At 42.9% G+C, this 20,393-nt stretch overlaps 1 protein-coding gene across 2 annotated transcripts; it reads right to left on the reverse strand.

Moving 5' to 3' along the window:
* Positions 1-256: 256 nt before the first annotated feature.
* On the reverse strand, positions 257-10,025 carry LOC112225509 (transcription cofactor vestigial-like protein 3). 2 transcript variants are annotated; one of them, XM_024389532.2, is made up of 4 exons: positions 8,288-10,025; positions 7,243-7,573; positions 2,253-2,843; positions 257-1,185 (listed from the first exon to the last, which is right to left on the reverse strand). In XM_024389532.2, exons 1-4 carry the CDS (start codon positions 8,408-8,410, stop codon positions 1,148-1,150), a joined length of 1,083 nt encoding a protein of 360 aa, XP_024245300.1. In that variant the 5' UTR covers positions 8,411-10,025; the 3' UTR covers positions 257-1,147. The 2 variants fall into 2 exon arrangements, with proteins under 2 accessions (XP_024245300.1, XP_042162832.1); XM_042306898.1 differs by lacking the exon at positions 8,288-10,025 and adding an exon at positions 7,846-7,927.
* Between the last annotated feature and the right edge of the window lie 10,368 nt (positions 10,026-20,393).

Below are 20,393 nucleotides of genomic sequence, written 5' to 3' on the forward strand. Positions count from 1 at the left end.
TCAACGGTAAGGGCTGGTGGTGGTGGTGTAATGGTGTGGAGAATTTTTATCTGGCACACGTTAGGTCCCTTGATACCAATTCCGTAACGTTTCCATGCCCTAAAGAATTCAGGCTGTTCTGGAGGCAAAAGGTTGTCCTAATAAATTGGCCACTGAGTGTATTGCCATATATTACTTTTCCCTATGGGCAGGTCATTGCTAAACCATGCTGAGTGATGTCCAATTATCAGATCTGATACAAAATAAGATACTTTGAGTCCGTTCTTAAAGATGAGGAAATGTTTGCCAATAGAACTTAGCAATTTATTACACATCAGTAATTACATGATTTCTCCGCACATATAGAACACTAGGCAACATGACAACACAGGGTTGGTGAAAAACAATTAGCAACAATCAAACACTTTAAGGAAATGACAATCACATCAAATCAAAGTACTATATACAAAATATATTACAGTCAATTACACACATAGTTACACACATAGCACAAAGTAAAAAAAATATCAGAAAGAGGCTTGGCTGAGCAGTGTTCCCACAAACTAAGTTCTTTAAACAGAACGATCATGTGGTATATTAGGTCCGAAACAGCCAGCTAATACTTTTGGTACAAATTTGAAAAATATTTGGCCAAGAAGTGATCAGAAGTATCCCTGGTGAGTGGTGTGAGGCATGGAGAGTGGTCTAGGCTTCTCCAGAGTGCTTTCTAAGAGACCTACAGATGTAGGATCTTAATTTGAGAAAGTTTGCTACAGCAGTAAAAATAATCCTGCAGCAACAGGAAATGTGAATTATTATGTGGATTATAATAAATGTACATTTTTGTAGGGATTTATACATTTCATTCATTAGGGAAAATTAAGTCTAAAACTTCAAAGTGGAAATTACAAACTTTAGAAGCCTTTTTAAAACTGAAATACTCTACAAGTTTGCATTTCCTGCTTTGCAGTAAAATTCTCATCAGTAAAAGAATGATCAAATTAAGATCCTACATCTGTAAACCCACCCTGGACTTTTTCTAGTGAGCGGAGAGTCTTCTACTTGAGAGTGAGTACACAGGAAATGTGTTATGGTTCCAGGGGGTACTGTTAGAGCTGGTCACAGCTCAGTTCCAGGGTGATGTCACAGTGATGTCATATCCTCTCTCTCAGAACCAAACAGTATTGACTTTGTCCTGATCCAGACCTGATGAGAGCGTGAGAGAGCACAACATCAACTTTTAGATTAAATAAAAACGTAGCATGCATGTAGACATCAGTGGAGGCTCCTCAGTGAATTTCATAAAAATAAAAATAGTAAAACATTTAAAAAGTTATCCTTTTTAGATTAAACTATACTAAATATATTCACATGTCACAAAATAATTGATTCAACCACACTGTTTTGAAATGAAGGTCTACAGTAGCCTCAACAGCACTCTGTAGGGTAGCATAATGGTGTAGCCAGAGAACAGCTAGCTTCCGTCCTCCTCTGGGTACATTGACTTCAATAAAAAACTTAGGGGGCTCATGGTCCTCACCCCCTTCCATAGACTTATACAGTAATTATGACATCTTCCAGAGAATGTCCTCCAATCAGAGCTCTTGCAGCATGAACTGACATGTTGTCCACCCAATTAAAGGATCAAAGAATGAAACTAGCATAAGCTACAGCTACCTAGCTAGCATCGCAGTGCATAAAATATGGTGAGTAGTTTACAAATAGAGAAAAAGACAATAGTTTAACAGTTTTTAACAAATTAATTTGAAAAATTAAGGAGAAGCAAGAGACACAGAGAGAGAGAGAGAGATATTTAGTCATTTATTTTCACTTTCACTTTGCTAGCAAATGCAGCTAGCTAGCTAGTTTAGCCTACTCAAACACAACTGTTGGACTAATGATTACACACTAAATCAGATAGATTCAGGCAAGAGTGTGCAAGGCAGTATTTAATGTGTCTGTCCATGTGTCACTGTCTGTCACCTCAATTTTCTCTTAACCTGTGTGTACCTACGTTAAAAAAAACTTGCATTCATAGGCTAGGTTGTAGCAGAAAAATTCAAGTATCATGTAGTAGCCTAAACCTATCGATGTTACATCGAACTGGGTGAATGGAATATGAATGACAGCCATTCAATATGCTGTAATAAAAATAAGGCCATGCGGATGAAAGAAAAATCATCTCTCTTCTTAAATGGCACTGACCACCACTGGCACACATACAAGAGAGAGAATGCATGTGTGTGTATGAATGCTCCAAGTCTGGGGCTTACCTGAGTCGTAGGTATCCAAGGGTGTGTGTAGAGCTGCGGGCCAGGCTGAGGGGGTCAGGGTGGGGGGGTTGGGGCTGGCCTGCTCCACCTCTATCTTCACACCACTGTGTATCCCTGGGCTCTGGCTGCTGTGTGTGTTACTGTGTGTGTTACTGTGTGTGCTATGTCCAGCAGGGCTGTGGGCTAGGGGGCTCTGAGTCTTCACACCAGGCAGGAGCAGAGGGCTGAACCTGGGGTCTAGGCCTGGGTCATGGGACGGGTGGGGATGTATGACCGGGTGGGTGTGGTGGGGGTGCATGTGTGTGTGAGGGTGTGTGTGTGTGTAGACATTGTGGGCATGTGTGTAGCTGGCGGAGTTCTGAGGGTTGCGGCTGTAGGCCCAGGGGTCTGGGAGAGAAGCTGTAGGAGGGAGGCTGGGCTGGGGCAGAACGTGGCCCGTCCACAGCGCACTATCTGGGGCATGGAAGGCTGCTGGGCTGGGGGAGAAGTCTGGGTGGACGGAAAGACAGGGGCTGGTCTGGGACGGGTAACCTCCACCCCACAGTGGGGAGGACAGGGAACCACACTGGGCCTCCGAGAGAGATACACTGTCTGTGAGAGGGAGGGAGGTCATTTGTATGAGAAGAGGTTGTTATGGACACAAGTTTCTACCATGTAATTGTATTAATTCTAGATAAAAAGTAACAGTAAAATGTAAATTTACAGTAAATTACTGGCAGCACAGAAGTCAGTAAATTACTGTAGATTTACAGGAAATTTACTGTAACAAATGCACAGCATATTACTGGAACACCTGACTATAGTAACATGCTGTGTTTCTAGAATTTACAGCACATTACTGGAAGAACAGTGGTTACTATACTGTTGCAGACTTACAGTGCAGGTAGCTATCTCTTTACTTGCTGTGACTGTGGTATATTCTTATTTACCCTAATTTTAATACACTGACTGTAAGTCGCTCTGGTTAAGAGCATCTGCTAGATGACCAAAATGTAAATGTAAAAATGAACACTTGCTAGGCACACTGCTTGGTATACTTATAATGACCTCCCCCCCCTAAACAAGGCCATGTCATTAGGATAATACCCAGCAGTGTGCTTTGCAAATGTTTTAAACATTTACATTTTGGTCATTTAGCAGATGCACTTGTCCAGAGTGACTTACAGTCAGTGCATTCATCTAACATTGATTTAGAAAAACAACACATATCACAGTCATAGCAAGTCAAATGTTTCTGTAACCATTACTGGGAATGTTGTTGTAGTTAAGGATACATTGATCTTCAAAATATCCTGTATTTGTAACAAGATAACTTCTGGAAACAACTTTGCCCATCTTTGGCTAGTGCAAAGTGTGATACGGTCATTTTCACAGTAATGTGCCAATAGCTTACTGTAACTTAAAGGAAAATGCAGCGCAATGATGCAGTACAATACTGTAAAATTTGCCTACTATACGGTAACAAAGGAAATGCTACTGTAACCAGTTTTGTACTGTAATTACTAGTGATGCGGAAACAAAGCTTCCTTTCCAGACAATTGTGTTGAAAATAGGTTCACTAAACAGTGTGTCATTAGCCTAGTGGTTAGAGCATTGGACCAGTAACCAGAAGGTTGCAAGTTCAAACCCCTGAGCTGACAAGGTACATATTTGTCGTTCTGCCCCTGAACAGGTAGTTAACCCACTATTCCTAGGCTGTCATTGAAAATCAGAATGTGTTCTTAACTGACTTGCCTGGTTAAATAAAGGTCAAATAAATAAAAATGTTTGCAATGCACATTAGTGACTTCTGCTGGTCAGCAATGAATAGCAACGTGTGATCATAAGCTAGGTTTTTTCCCCTCTACTGATTTCATCAAAACTCTGTAGCGCAGCAGTAAGTTGTTGACTTTAATGGATTGCCAGGTTTGCATCTTACATCATGTTTCCCTTTTTTGCCAACAAGTTTACTATTTTTCTAAAATGGAATCTATGGCATTTTTTAGGATGCTTAAGACAGCTTATTCTATTTATTTTTAATATTTTTTACGAACCTTTATTTAACTAGGCAAGTTAGTTAAGAACAAATTCTTATTTACAATGATGGCCTACCAAAAGGCAAAAGGTCTCCTGTGGGAAGGGGGCTGGGATTAAAAATAAATACCATATAAATACAAAGTGGGGCAAAAAAAGTATTTAGTCAGCCACCAATTGTGCAAGTTCTCCTACTTAAAAAAACGAGAGAGGCCTGTAATTTTCATCATAGGTACACTTCAACTATGACAGACAAAATGAGGGGGAAAAAATCCAGAAAATCACATTGTAGGATTTTTAATGAATTTATTTGCAAATTATGGTGGAACATAAGTATTTGGTCACCTACAAACAAGCAAGATTTCTGGCTCTCACAGACCTGTAACTTCTTCTTTAAGAGGCTCCTCTGTCCTCCACTCGTTACCTGTATTAATGGCACCTGTTTGAACTTGTTATCAGTATAAAAGACACCTGTCCACAACCTCAAACAGTCACACTCCAAACTCCACTATGGCCAAGACCAAAGAGCTGTCAAAGGACACCAGAAACAAAATTGTAGACCTGCACCAGGCTGGGAAGACTGAATCTGCAATAGGTAAGCAGCTTGGTTTGAAGAAATCAACTGTGGGAGAAACAATTAGGAAATGGAAGACATATAAGACCACTGATAATCTCCCTCGATCTGGGGCTCCACACAAGATCTCACCCCGTGGGGTCAAAATGATCACAAGAACGGTGAGCAAAAATCCCAGAACCACACGGGGGGACCTAGTGAATGACCTGCAGAGAGCTACCATCAGTAACACACTACACCGTCAGGGACTCAAATCCTGCAGTGCCAGACGTGTCCCCCTGCTTAAGCCAGTACATGTCCAGGCCCGTCTGAAGTTTGCTAGAGAGCATTTGGATGATCCAGAAGAAGATTGGGAGAATGTCATATGGTCAGATGAAACCAAAATAGAACTTTTTGGTAAAAACTCAACTCGTTGTGTTTGGAGGACAAAGAATGCTGAGTTGCATCCAAAGAACACCATACCTACTGTGAAGCATGGGGGTGGAAACATCATGCTTTGGGGCTGTTTTTCTGCAAAGGGACCAGGACGACTGATCCGTGTAAAGGAAAGAATGAATGGGGCCATGTATCGTGAGATTTTGAGTGAAAACCTCCTTCCATCAGCAAGGGCATTGAAGATGAAACGTGGCTGGCTCTTTCAGCATGACAATGATCCCAAACACACCGCCCGGGCAACGAAGGAGTGGCTTCGTAAGAAGCATTTCAAGGTCCTGGAGTGGCCTAGCCAGTCTCCAGATCTCAACCCCATAGAAAATCTTTGGAGGGAGTTGAAAGTCCGTGTTGCCCAGCAACAGCCCCAAAACATCACTGCTCTAGAGGAGATCTGCATGGAGGAATGGGCCAAAATACCAACAACAGTGTGTGAAAACCTTGTGAAGACTTACAGAAAACGTTTGACCTCTGTCATTGCCAACAAAGGGTATATAACAAAGTATTGAGATAAACTTTTGTTATTGACCAAATACTTATTTTCCACCATAATTTACAAATAAATTAATTAAAAATCCTACAATGTGATTTTCTGGATTTTTTTTCTCATTTTGTCTGTCATAGTTGAAGTGTACCTATGATGAAAATTACAGGCCTCTTTCATCTTTTTTAAGTGGGAGAATTGGTGGCAATTGGTGGCTGACTAAATACTTTTTTGCCCCACTGTATAGGACAGAACACACATGACAACAAGAGAGACAACACTACATAAAGAGAGACCTAAGACAACAACATGACAAGGCAGAAGCACATGACAACACAGCATGGTAGCAACACAACATGGTAGCAGAACAACATGGTAGCAGCACAAAACATGGTACAAACATTATTGGGCACAGACAACAGCACAAAGAGCAAGAAGTTAGAGACAACAATACATCACGCAAAGCAGCCACAACTGTCAGTAAGAGTGAAAAAGCATATCATCGAACGAAGCGTCAGACGTCATTGACGACGTACTTCTGATAAAGTGATACACGCATCGGCACACTGCTTCGAAGTTAGCTGCTTAGCCCTTTTGACACATGCCTCGGAGCTCCAATATCAAGCGTAACATCACTAGTAATTACATGGGATCAGTGCAAGCAGGTTGGCTGCTAGGTAGTTGTATATTACAGCATACCAGTGACTATTTGGTGTTTTATTTCACTTGCACTTGTAGAGTCCTTAAAAAAGGCTTCTAAACTGGCAGTGACTACAGGGTGAAACAGATCAAAAGGACATGGCTAAACACTCAATCATTAAAAGTTTGAGACTTGCTGCCACTCTGATCTTTCCCCTATATACATTTAATTGTTAGGAAACTACTACCACATTTCACTTAAATTGTTACAGCACTTTCACTAACAGGTGCAACAAGTATAGTCTCAAATGTGTTTATGAGCCACAACAATACCATGCACCCACAAAATGGTTTTGGCACTCCAAAATTACAGTATGGTACTGTATTCTGTGGGGGTAGAACTCAATTATGTAAATTACTGGTGGCACAGAGACCAGTAAATTACTGTAGATTTACAAGACAAAAATAAAAACAAATACGGTATGGTACTGTATTCTGTGGGGTACAGCATTCTCACTAAGGGGTGCAACAAATATAGCCTCTTACAAGGCCTGCCTTGAAATATGTTAATGAGCCATACATTATTTTGCCAACCAAAACATTTCCCCACTATGCAGCACAACACAGTACTCTGCTGTAAATATACAGTAGAACAGGTAATGCAGTATATTATTGTAAAATTGCATTGATCTTTACAGTACTGTACTGTATAGAATTACAGTATAAAATGATTTTTTTTGCTGTAAATGTACAGTAATTTGTTACAGTGAAAGATAATACGAATAAGACTGTTTTCAGATGACATAATTCAAACTATGAGTAATGATATGAAAGTCCCTCTGTGTTCCTACCTTTCCACAGTCCAACCGAGGCAGAGGTGTGCATGGGGGTGGTCCTAGACGTCTTCATCTCTCCAGTGAAGGCACTGGTTTGGTTCAGAGCCCTAGAGAAATGTTCATCCACCACATCCCCAATGTCACCATGGAAATAGGTGAACAGAACACACCTGGAGCTCAGGTACTCTGCCTCAGCAGGCTGGCTGTCCTTCCCAGTACCCCCACAGCCCCTCAGCCCAGAACCCTCCAGGCCCCGTTGGACCCAATGCTCCCCAGCCTGTCTTCCCCCTGGACACTGATGCTCTTCGCTGTCCTGCTGCATCCTGCTGTACACACCCAGCTTCTTCTACAGAGAGTGAAAGAGAGAAAGAGAGAGAGAGTGCACGAGAGACAAGGTTAAAGTACGAAAAATTCATCTCAAAGGTTCAGCCATGAGAGCACCATCTGTCTGTCTATTTTGCGCCACAACGATCAAGCCACATGATTAAACGTGTGTGCCACATACACTGAACAAAATAGCCTACATCAATGCCCTTGTTAAAAAAGTCATACTATCCGTTACAAACTTCAATTTTCTATGACCTCCATTTTAAAGGAAAACGAATCATCTTTACAGACCGAAGTTTATTCAAGAAGTTGTAGGGTGTTTCTCAGCGTGTGTTCTGGTGAAAGTATGTCAACTATGAAAATGCTCGTGGCCGTTCCAAAAGAACCATCATCATCAACATTCCTGAGAGACAGTGACGAGTTGTCATTAGCCGACACCCTTCTGACGGAACGAGTAGATGAATCATCCTAGTCATTATACCTGCTCGAAATGCACGGCGAGAAATGACCGCTTCAACTTTTCGAATTGTAACTTTATGAGTTCTGTGGTACACGGGAGTCAGGACTTTTCGCTGTGAACTGACATCTGCGACGGGCCAAAACTTTCAGCACGGAGTGTATTCGTGCCTAAAGCACCCGGACAATTATGGGAACACTAAAACAGCATAGTATTAAAAAAAATATATATATATATATTACAAACTATTTTAGTGCAGTGTGTCTGGATACCCACCTGCTGCTGGTGCTGTTGATGATGGTAGTATGCCGCTTTGTAGGCTGCTGCCGCTGCTGCTGAAGACGCAGGGAGATAGTGAGCTCCATAACTCTGGTAAAACATCACATCCAGACAACTCATGGCTGAGACGGCGCTGTCAGGGGCTCAGAGAGAAACACAGCCTGGATCAGCGCTCCTCAAACTGATGTAATCCTCACATCCACCGCTGCCTCCATATAAACCATGACTGTGACAATAGGCATGCTGTCGGTGAAAGGAACTGTTTGCATAAAGACAATACCGAATCACTAGGACCAACACCTCATACTGTGCCAAACCAAACCCGAGTGAAAGTGAACAAAAGGTACGGGACAAACTCCACTTGGTTATTAGAGCTACACTGATTGGAGGAAAGTTTTAACGGTACTGTATATAAAGGGAGAGGAGGGATAGGACTCTGCGTGCACACGCCCATGGAACTCATACACGCGGCTCGAAGTGGAGAGGTATGATGAGTGTAGCTGCCACTTGAAGATTCATTCAATCAATCACATGTATTTAATTTTATAAATCCCGTTTTACATCAGCAGTTGTCACAACGTGGTCTACAGATACCAAGCATAAAACCTCAAGACTTGGCCTCGAGTTTCAGTGAAATGTAATTGTAAGTATCTTCAGATAAGTGAATGTAAATATTCAGCATTGTGTCATAGACTATCTTTCATTGTATGTTGATTGTCATTTTAACCCAGTGAGTGTAGTGTATCCATCGAGTGTAGTCTATCCATCCAGTGTAGTCTATCCATTGAGTGTAGTCTATCCATCGAGTGTAGTCTATCCATCGAGTGTAGTGTATCCATTGAGTGTAGTCCATCCATCGAGTGTAGTCTATCCATCGAGTGTAGTCCATCGAGTGTAGTCCATCGAGTGTACTAACCTATAGTAGAACATTTGGCATAGTTTTCCAGTAAACTTGGCAGGTTCTGACATGACCCCAACAAAGGGAGAAAAAAGAAAGAGGCAGGTTAGACTGCAGTATAAAAGACTCCCATAAATTCTGTAACAGAGGGATGTCAACATTATTATGTACTTATATAACTATATTCAAACTTCACTGAATAAACCAGTGGAACCAAGGAACTGAACCACACTGACTGACTGCATTCACCTGACTAGGATATTCTCTTCCCAATTCCACATCAAAAGATTTTGAATAGGAATCAGGAATACATTGCTTTTCCACACACCCACTCCTCTTAGATCTATAATAACAACCTGTGTGAAGGGGCCAGGGTTTGGTTTGGAACATGTCCCTTAGCTGTCTTTGGTCCTTTGGCTAGTGAGGAACTCAGTGGAAGATGTCAATGAGTGATCTGCTTCCACCTGCTGGTGACATCACAGAGATCACTGCTCTCAGATCGACAGGTCTCACCATAGAATTGCACCAAAGAATTACATCTAACTTAATTGAATAGGATCTCTGTGGGTCTCACCACTCCTCTCTGACCCTGAGTAAACCTTGTGTTTCTCACATGGCTGGTTCGTCTGTCCCAGGCTCCCAGCTATAGACCTGAATAAAGATTGTAAATGGTCCTGGCCTGTGATTTCAGCCCAAACTCTGTAGATGGTGTGTCCGTGTGAGTTTTTGTAGAGCATAGACAGCTGTTCTTGAATGGCATGTGCAGAAGAGAGGAGACGAGAGGGGAAGAGAGAAGAGACAGGCGGGGAGGGGAGGAGGGGAGGAGAGGAGAGGATAGGGGAGGGAAGAGGAGATGGGAGGAGAGGAGATGAGAGGGGAGGAGAGGAGAGGGGAGGGGAGGGAAGAGGAGATGGGAGGAGAGGAGACGAGAGGGGAAGAGAGAAGAGACAGGTGGGGAGGAGGGGAGGGGAGGAGAGGATAGGGGAGGGGAGGGAAGAGGAGATGGGAGGAGAGGAGATGAGAGGGGAGGAGAGGGTAAGGGAGTGGATGAGATGGGAGGGGAGGGGAAGAGAGGGGAAGAGATCAGAGGCTGTAAACAACAGAAGTGCTGCTGAGGATGACGGTGATGATGATGACGGTTATTATGGGGATATTTTTGGGAGAGGTGAGCCTGCAGAGCACATTCAGGCGCTGCCTGGTCTGGTTCAGACCCTCAGTGTAGAGGAGAGCAGGATAATGAGAGGACTACAGATAACAGAGAGATGTCTGAGTTCGCTGAGTCCACTTGTCTCTCAAGTGAGTTCCATGATGAAGCCTGACGTCCCACGCTGCTGTTCATACACGCTGGAGGAGCAGCTGCCCTACACACACACATACACGCACACACGGAGAAATGACGTGCACACACATACACACGCGCACACACACTCAGGGGTGAAGATATCAGTGTGTATATCCTGAGGTGCTCATTCGCACTGGTCATCTCATTACAGAAGGACTCTGTGTAAAGTGTCTAAATGTTCCTAAACTGCTGTTTTATAATCCCTGTGATACTCAAACTTATGTATAAATTAATGCGATCTTGATATTATTTATTATTGATATCAGTGTATGTTGTTTTGACCCAGTTTTAGAAAAAGGGGTCACACGTCTGAGATGTAGGAACATCAAATCCTGTGTGTATTATTGACTATAAGAGCTATACAGGTTATGGGGCAAAGCTCTATCACTCTCACCATATTTTCTTTAAAAAAAATCTTTACCTCTTTCTCTCTCTCTAGCGCTCTCTTCCACATACACAGTTAGTATGCCACATTATGCTTTTGACATTTGATCCATTCTGACAGGGCGGTAGTTAGGAAAGACAATATGGTGGTTATATTATTGATTTCCTGATTCAGCCCTATTCCCTGTAGCTGTCAGATATGATGAGGCTGTGTGAGGGGCTGAGGCTGAGACAGGGGGTAACTGTTCCATTCACTTTGATGATGCCGCACGCTGCAGATGGAAGCTGAATTATTCAGTCTTGGTTTGATGATGTGTTAGGTCTGGAACTGTGGCATAGTCAGAGGCACGTTTTGATGATGTGTCTTTGGGCTGTGGAAGTGAGGCAGTGTTACAGACTGAGACACACACCCACACACACACACACACACAGAGCTACAAACCCCACACAGATGCTTCAGTCCTCAGGGTCTCTCACTAAACACATTTCTCTCAGGGTCTCAGTCACATCTGGAGATGCAACTCTCTCCTATCCTATCCTCTCTTCTCCTTTCTCTCCTCTTCTCGCTTTAATGAGATCATTATTAGAGGATGTTTAGAAGGGAGGTGAGGAGAATCACAGGGATTAGAGGAGGCGGACATGCAGGGATAAAAGCAGTTTGTAACAAGTGCGCTGAGAGTCGGGTTAGCAAGTTGAGGGAGTGAATAAATAAATAAAATAAACACTCATTCCCTAAACTTGCTTCCCGACTCTCAGCACATTTGTTACAAAATAACACCTCACCTAAGTATCAGGGTGTTTTTTTACATGTTATTTTTTTGTGTCAGAGTAATGACGTTGGGTCTGGGAACTGCTACAGGCCCTCATGCCTCAACCAGATCGCCAGGCTCCCCTGCCTCAGCCGGCACGTCGGGCTTTCATGCCTCAGCCGGCACGTCGGGCTTTCATGCCTCAGCCGGATCGCCAGGCTCCGCTGCCTCTCCGATCTGTCAGGTTCCCGCGCCCCAGCTGACACGACAGGTTCCAGTACCTCAGCTGGCGTGACAGGTTCTCGTGCATCAGCAGGGGTGACCCGTCTGCTCCTGATCCCTGGGTTCGTCCCCTTTGACGGCGTCCTGCGGCTGGAGCCGTGCATTGGGGAGGGGGTGCTGACACGTATACTCCCTCTCCGGCCTCTAGGTCATCAGGCTGCTGATTATCCCACACACCTGTCACCATGAACTTGCGCACCAGCACCTCATGACACTCACCTGGACTCCATCACCTCCTTGATTATCTTCCCTATATCTGTCACTCCCCTTGGTTCTTTCCTCAGGTGTTATTGACTCTGTTTTCATGTCGGTGTTTTGTTTGTGGTTCGTGTTCATTGTTTCTTTTATTTATTAAAACTCTCACTCCCTGAACTTGCGTCCTGAATCTCAGCGCACTCGTTACACAGTTGTTTGTTTTCTGCCCATGTTATGCTCAAAGAATGAAACTCATCCACTGGGTTAGATCTCAGAGGGCTGTAGTGTTTTGGTCTAAAATCTTGTCTTTAGCCTTGTGGAAAACACATTTCTGATTCACAACAGAAAACAAATAGAGCATATTGTTAGATGTTTTTTCGTTATGGTCTCTCTTCAGTACAGTAGTTGCCATATCACTGGACATAATTACCATCCTAGTCATTAGTAGTGAGTAACTGCTGAATGTGATAAGCTGCACCTGTGAGTGTTATTAGTAGTAATATGTGATTAATAAGGATGACTTCCTTCATCATAAGAACTGCAGAGTCTGGAGTTTGTAACATGGATGTTGCTCTATTGTAATCCCTTCTGAAGAACACCTGCCCCTATAGGTTTCTCCAGAGTCTCTCAACAACACCTGATGATGTTGATGACCATGATGCTCTAATGGTTCATATCACCTCTGTAATCACCCAGCTACAGTACAAACTCATGTGTCAGTGTGCTGACTGAGGAAAGGAGAGGGGAGCGAAATACATTAATAGCCAATTAAATAGCCATTAGTACAGCTGTAGTTATTAAAGTGGTTTTGTAACATACTAATACTGATCACTGGATCACTGCCTGGTACGACAACTGCACCGCCCGCAATGGCAGGATTCTACAGGGGGTGGTGCGGCCAGACCAACGCATCGTCGAGGGCACATCGCCTGTCCTCCAGGACATCTACATCACCAGGTGTCACAGGAAGGCCAAGAAGATCATCAAGGACCTGAGCCACCTGAGCCACGGCCTGTTCACCCCGCTACCCTCTAGAAGATCTGCTCAATATATACTTTTGATAGGGAACTACTATCACATTTCACTTAAATTGGTACAGGACTCTCACGAAGGGGTGCAACAAATATGACCACTCTCAAAGCACACCGTCAAATATGTTAATGACCCAGCGATTCCTTCTCCTCCCACAATACTTGCACCATTGTTTACAGTATGCTGCAGTAAATGTATAGCAAAACAGCAATACGGTACTTTATTGTTGAATTGTATTGAAAATAATGTTTGGTGTTTTATATCCCTTGTACTTTAGGCCTTAACAAAGGCTTCTAACCAACCATTAAAGGTTTGAGACTTGCTGCCACTCTGATCTGAACCCTATATAAAGGTCATTGTTAGGGAACCACTACAACGGGTGCAACAAATAGAGCCTCTTAAAATACGTTAATATACCATACATCCACTAGTTCAAACGTTTTTTGGCACTCCAAAAATGCAGTATGGTACTGTATTCTGAATGACAGTAAATTACTGTAGAGTTTCAGGACAAAGTTTGTAGAACTCCTAAAATACAGTATACTGTATTACTGTATTCTGTGGGGGTAGAACATTCTCACTCACAGGTGCAACAAATATAGCCTCATACATGCCTTAAAATATGTTAGTGAGCCAGAGACTCTTTCCCTACTACTCCCTCTACTCAGCAAATTGGATGCAGTCTATCACAATGCCATCCGTTTCGTCACCAAAGCCCCATATACTACAGACCACTGAGACCTGTATGCTCTCGTTGGCTGGCCCACGCTTCATATTCGTCGCCAAACCCACTGGCTCCAGGTCATCTATAAGTCCTTGCTAGGTAAAGAACTTGTTCTCAACTGGCTTACCTGGTTAAATAAAGGTGAAATAAAAAATAAATACAGTCATTGATCACTGGTCACTTTAATAATGTTTACATACTGTTTTGACTACTTTATATGTATATACTGTATTCTCGTCAAGGCTCATCCGATATAACTACTGCTGTACACACCTTTTCTATTCATATACTGTCCATACTGTCTATACACACCATTCACATACATAGATAGAAACATAAGCATTTCGCTGCAGACAGGCAGAGGGAGACAGACAGACAGACAGACAGACAGACAGACAGACAGACAGACAGGCAGACAGACAGACAGACAGACAGACAGACAGACAGACAGACAGACAGACAGACAGACAGACAGACAGACAGACAGACAGACAGACAGACAGACAGACAGACAGACAGACAGACAGACAGACAGACAGACAGACAGACAGTGTAGTGAGGTGTGTACTGGCGGAAGAGAAGTCAGGCGCAGAAGAGCGAAAACTGATTTACAACGGTGTCGTTTAATATCCATAAACCACCGGCAACAGAACAATACAATAAATGGGTCAAACAAAACCCGGTAAATACCAGCATACTGTGCATGAGCACTACAAGAAACAATTACCAACAAGGACATGGGGGGGGCAGAGGGTTAAATACACAACATGTAATTGATGGAATTGGAACCAGGTGTGATGGAAGACAAGACAAAACCAATGGAAAATTAAAAGTGGATCAGCGATGGCTTGAAGGTTGGTGCCTTCGACCGCTGAATGCCGCCCGAACAAGGAGAGGGACCAACTTCGGCGGAAGTCGTGACAGACAGACAGAGACTATTGTTTATAAGATGTTTCCTATTAAAAGGAATAGGTACAGTATGTACATGGCTGTTATATGTGGGCTCATTTCAGTCAATAACCTTAATACATGGTCATGTGTCATTTAATTGTGGGTGGTGGTTTAAATAAAAAAATAATTATTATGTAAAATGACAAAACCACGTTTTAACAAAAGGCTCAATGACCATCCAGTCTAATCCCACATTGTGACTAATTTAATCACAATATAATGTAACATAGTCCAAGATAATCACATTTTTAAATGTTCCTGCTGTTTTAGCTATCATACTGATATCAAACTGCCACGCAGAACCAGAATGTCAATGGAACTTTTAATTGGATCTCACAAAGGGAATCCCGCACGTGTGTGTGTGTGTCCTGCTCCGTGGTGGCAGAGCGGGGTGGCGGGTGATATGTGTCTGTAGTGTGTTAATGAACTGACCAGTGGAGGACTCAGATCTCTCTGGAATGACGGACCAGGCCTTTATAACCAGATAATTACAATAATAATAATATAACTCCTGCTCCATTAAAAATCACCAGTTTGCAAATGAGATGGTAATAGAGACAGGCGTGAATAATGAGCGTTATTTAATGAGGTATTGGAGACTCAAAGACTGTCTGGATTGATAGAGGACCCTCCTTGACTGGTCTGACAGGAAGGTCAAATGGGGTTCTTGGTCAAGACAAAGAGGTAATTGGAAAGGGTCAGGTCAGAGAGAGAAAGTGAGGGAAAGAAGTGAATACATTTCATATTGCAATGCATCTAGTATGTTACATTTAACTTCCAACTTGGTCTACACAGTAATTGTTTCTGTCTGTGCTGTTATTTTTCCTAACATACCAGATCAGCATATTATCCCCTAAATAAAGCACATCATGTAATCACTGTCTGCTCTGCTTCCTCTTTCCTCCCCTGTTTAGATGATATGCCTCCGTCAAACAATAGAAATACTGAATATAATGTAGATTAGATTTAAGTTGTCTTGAAGGACTACTGTAGAACAGTGGGAGATAGGGAAAAGAGGCGTCTTTCTGAAGTCGTTTTAAAAGGCACAGACAGAAAAGGATAATGCGAATACAAGCAGACAGAGAAACAGTTTCTGCTGTGCCAGCACCGTCAGGAGTTAGAAAGTCTTTAACACATCTCTGTCTGTCTGAATATAATTTCCTACCTTAATGTACTGGTGTGGGCTTATCCTTGGTATATACAGTGGGGCAAAAAGTATTTAGTCAGCCACCAATTGTGCAAGTCCCCCCACTTAAAAAGATGAGAGAGGCCTGTAATTTTCCTCATAGGTACACTTCAACTATGACAGACAAAATTAGAAGAAAAAAATCCAGAAAATCACATTGTAGGATTTTTATGAATTTATTTGCAAATTATGGTGGAACATAAGTATTTGGTCACCTACAAACAAGCAAGATTTCTGGCTCTCACAGACCTGTAACTTCTTCTTTAAGAGGCTCCTCTGTCCTCCACTCGTTACCTGTATTAATGGCACCTGTTTGAACTTGTTATCAGTATAAAAGACACCTGTCCACAACCTCAAACAGTCACACTCCAAACTCCACTATTGCTAAGACCAAAGAGCTGTCAAAGGACACCAGAAACAAAATTGTAGACCTGCACCAGGCTGGTAATACTGAATCTGCAATAGGTAAGCAGCTTGGTTTGAAGAAATCAACTGTGGGAGCAATTATTAGGAAATGGAAGACATACAAGACCACTGATAATCTCCCTCGATCTGGGGCTCCACGCAAGATCTCACCCCGTGGGGTCAAAATGATCACAAGAACGGTGAGCAAAAATCCCAGAACCACACGGGGGGACCTAGTGAATGACCTGAGAGAGCTGGGACCAAAGTAACAAAGCCTACCATCAATAACACACTACGCCGCCAGGGACTCAAATCCTGCAGTGCAAGAAGTGTCCCCCTGCTTAAGCCAGTACATGTCCAGGCCCGTCTGAAGTTTGCTAGAGAGCATTTGGATGATCGAGAAGAAGATTGGGAGAATGTCATATGGTCAGATGAAACCAAAATATAACTTTTTGGTAAAAACTCAACTCGTCGTGTTTGGAGGACAAAGAATGCTGAGTTGCATCCAAAGAACACCATACTTACTGTGAAGCATGGGGGTGGAAACATCATGCTTTGGGGCTGTTTTTCTGCAAAGGGACCAGGACGACTGATCCGTGTAAAGGAAAGAATGAATGGGGCCATGTATCGTGAGATTTTGAGTGAAAACCTCCTTCCATCAGCAAGGGCATTGAAGATGAAACATGGCTGGGTCTTTCAGCATGGCAATGATCCCAAACACACCGCCCAGGCAACGAAGGAGTGGCTTCTTAAGAAGCATTTCAAGGTCCTGGAGTGGCGTAGCCAGTCTCCAGATCTCAACCCCATAGAAAATCTTTTGGAGGCAGTTGAAAGTCCGTGTTGCCCAGCAACAGCCCCAAAACATCACTGCTCTAGAGGAGATCTGCATGGAGGAATGGGCCAAAATACCAGCAACAGTGTGTGAAAACCTAGTGAAGACTTATAGAAAACGTTTGACCTCTGCCATTGCCAACAAAGGGTATATAACAAAGTATTGAGATAAACTTTTGTTATTGACCAAATACTTATTTTCCACCATAATTTGCAAATAAATTCATTAAATATCCTACAATGTGATTTCTTTTTTTTTTCTCATTTTGTCTGTCATAGTTGAAGTGTACCTATGATGAAAATTACAGGCCTCTCTCATCTTTTTAAGTGGGAGAACTTGCACAATTGGTGGCTGACTAAATACTTTTTTGCCCCACTGTATGTGCATGTGTATGTGTATGTTTGTGTGAGACTGTATTGGGTGTGTCTAGCTATCCCCTCTCGAATCTGACCACAGGACTCGTCCTCTCTGCCCTTCCATACTTAGTGAGTCTAATTCCCCATGCTAATAATATTCACCAGCCTCCCTCCCTTCACTGATACTGGCTCAGCCCGGCCCCAGGGCGGTGGGGTGGTAGAATGGACAGGGGAGATGAGACTGGGGAAGAGAGGAGAATGGAGGCAGCAGGGTTTGTCATCTGATCCTCAGTGCTTGTTTTTGCAGGAGACAAGGATAGAGGAGAGACATATGTAGGATGTAATGGAGATAGAAACCAGGAGGGGACAGGAGAAGGGCATGTGATGCAGGGCTGAGGGAGGATGGGGAGAGACAGAGGAATGACGGGAGGAACCTGATGTTACACATGTTCCATACCTGGCCCAGATTGTCTTCCTCGGGCTAGACATACCTGTGGATAAGAGCTTGTCATTGGCTGGAATAATGAGTGTCTTCATTAGTATCCCTTGACTCCCCAGTGAGATGTCAGCAGAGAGCAGGTTTAAACAATAGTACCACATCCCACTTTCACCTATGTTACATTATCACTGGAGTCAGTAACTCTGCTGAATGAATGGATTATTAGGCACATTCATATTCACAGACATGTCAATTAACTTAATTTTCTGTGTGAAAGGTGTGTGTGTGTGTGTGTGTGTGTGTGTGTGTGTGTGTGTGTGTGTGTGTGTGTGTGTGTGTGTGTGTGTGTGTGTGTGTGTGTATGTGTGTGTGTGTGCATGCACATGTGGGCGTGTGTGTCTCCTGCTCCAGGCTGCTAGTGATGAGCTAACCCACCAGGGGAGATAATCTTTCATTACCCACGTTCCCTGCTACCCTGTGCCTGAGAGCAACACGCCTCTCTCTCATTCTTCCCACGGGCTAAAGGAGTGGAGTCATTCACTCGATATATTACCCCTTCTGACCCTGTACCTATCTTCCCACCCACCCCTCCCTCTCTCCACCCTCCCCTCTATGTGTCTCGTTCTAGTTGAGAGCATCCATCCATCAGCTAGAGGATGTTGCTGTTTAAATCCCCTGCTACCACTCTAAGTCCTGGGCCTATCTCCGCCTGCATCTGTCTGTTATCATTGCACCATAACTCTGCCTTGTTACATGTCACATATCACACATATTATACCAGCCATGAACTCAAGATTGGTGGATGATCATGGTAATTAAATCATAATTTACTCCTGCTTGAATACATGCTGAATATGAACAACACTATAGAGCAAGGTTACCCAACTGGCAGCCTGTGGGCCAAATTTGTCCCTCGGGTGGTTTTATTTTGGCTCCGGAGTTTTCTGAGTAAAAAATGTAATATGTATATATATTTTGAATTGTTGTTTTTTAATTTTCATTGTTGGACATAAAATACTTTAAAACCACCAGGGAATCAGCTCTAAGTGATTTTAATTTTGAAAATCGGTTCCCAAGTATAATAGAGAGACATACTGTATGTGATTGTATACAAATAATAATAATAAATAATAACTGGTTGGATTTGTACCGTGCTTTTCTACCAAATTAGGTCATCAAAGCACTTTACATAGTAGGGGGAAACTCACCTCATCCACCATCAATGTGTAGCACCAACCTCAGTGATGCACGGCAACCATTTCTTGTGCCAGAACACTCACCACTCATCAGCTATCAGGGGGAGAGGTGAGGAGTGATGTATGGAAATTAGGAATGAGGGGGATGATTAGGTGGCCATGAAGGAATGTGGCCAGGTTGGGAATTGACCATGACTGGGGTGAACACCCCTACTCTTTCAATAAGTGCCATGGGATTTTGAATGACCACAGAGAGTCAGGACACCCGTTTTAACGTCCCATCCGAAAGACGGCACCCTACGCAGGGCAATGTCCCCAAATGTAATCAAGGTTTGAAATTATTATGTTTTAGTCAAATATTATATATGTTTAGGCTTCTTGCGGTCAATTTGAAGTCTACAAATATGTGTTTTATAATGTTCCGGCCCCCCGACCATCCGCTCAAGAAAACATTGTCCCGCGGCTGAATCTAGTTGATGATCCCTGCTATAGAGCAATAAAAATCACATGCATCATATTGTAAAGGAATCAGAAACACTTTGACAGATATACGTATAATAATTGACAAAGAAAGATCAAATCCAATATCTTCTAACTAAAGTCATCATTCAACCCTTCAGCATTGCTGATGGGGGAACATATGTTATTATGTATTGCAGATGGATTGCACTACAGTGAGTCTACGTGTAGAATGAGACCTCAAAGCAAAATGTTAGATTGTTCTGTTATAATTCTCAGGGATTCACAGTGATTGTACTGGGATCTAATTTCACACATGACATCTCTCTCTGCTGTCTGTCTTCTGTCTGTCTGTGTAGTTAGTTAGCAGCATGTTAATAACATTAAGCGTCTGTTCGCCTCAGGCGAGACCACCAACAGAGATAGAGAAAATAGAGAGATATTTTGTTTTTTAGAATACCTCAGAGGGAATTCTCATTTAATGTCCTCAACATGTCCCTCCCTCCCTTCCCTCCAATATGAGATGTAGATATGTAATATACTTTGAAAACAACCTCCACAGCAAATACAGGAGTCTGTGGCTAGTGTCATTATGAAGGGGGCTGTAGAGGGCATGTGTGCTGGGGGCTTGCTGGATGGATGGATCACCTCAGGGCATGTGGTAGTAGTAGTG

Source organism: Oncorhynchus tshawytscha, linkage group LG26, assembly GCF_018296145.1.
Source record: "Oncorhynchus tshawytscha isolate Ot180627B linkage group LG26, Otsh_v2.0, whole genome shotgun sequence".
Lineage (NCBI taxonomy): Eukaryota > Metazoa > Chordata > Actinopteri > Salmoniformes > Salmonidae > Oncorhynchus > Oncorhynchus tshawytscha.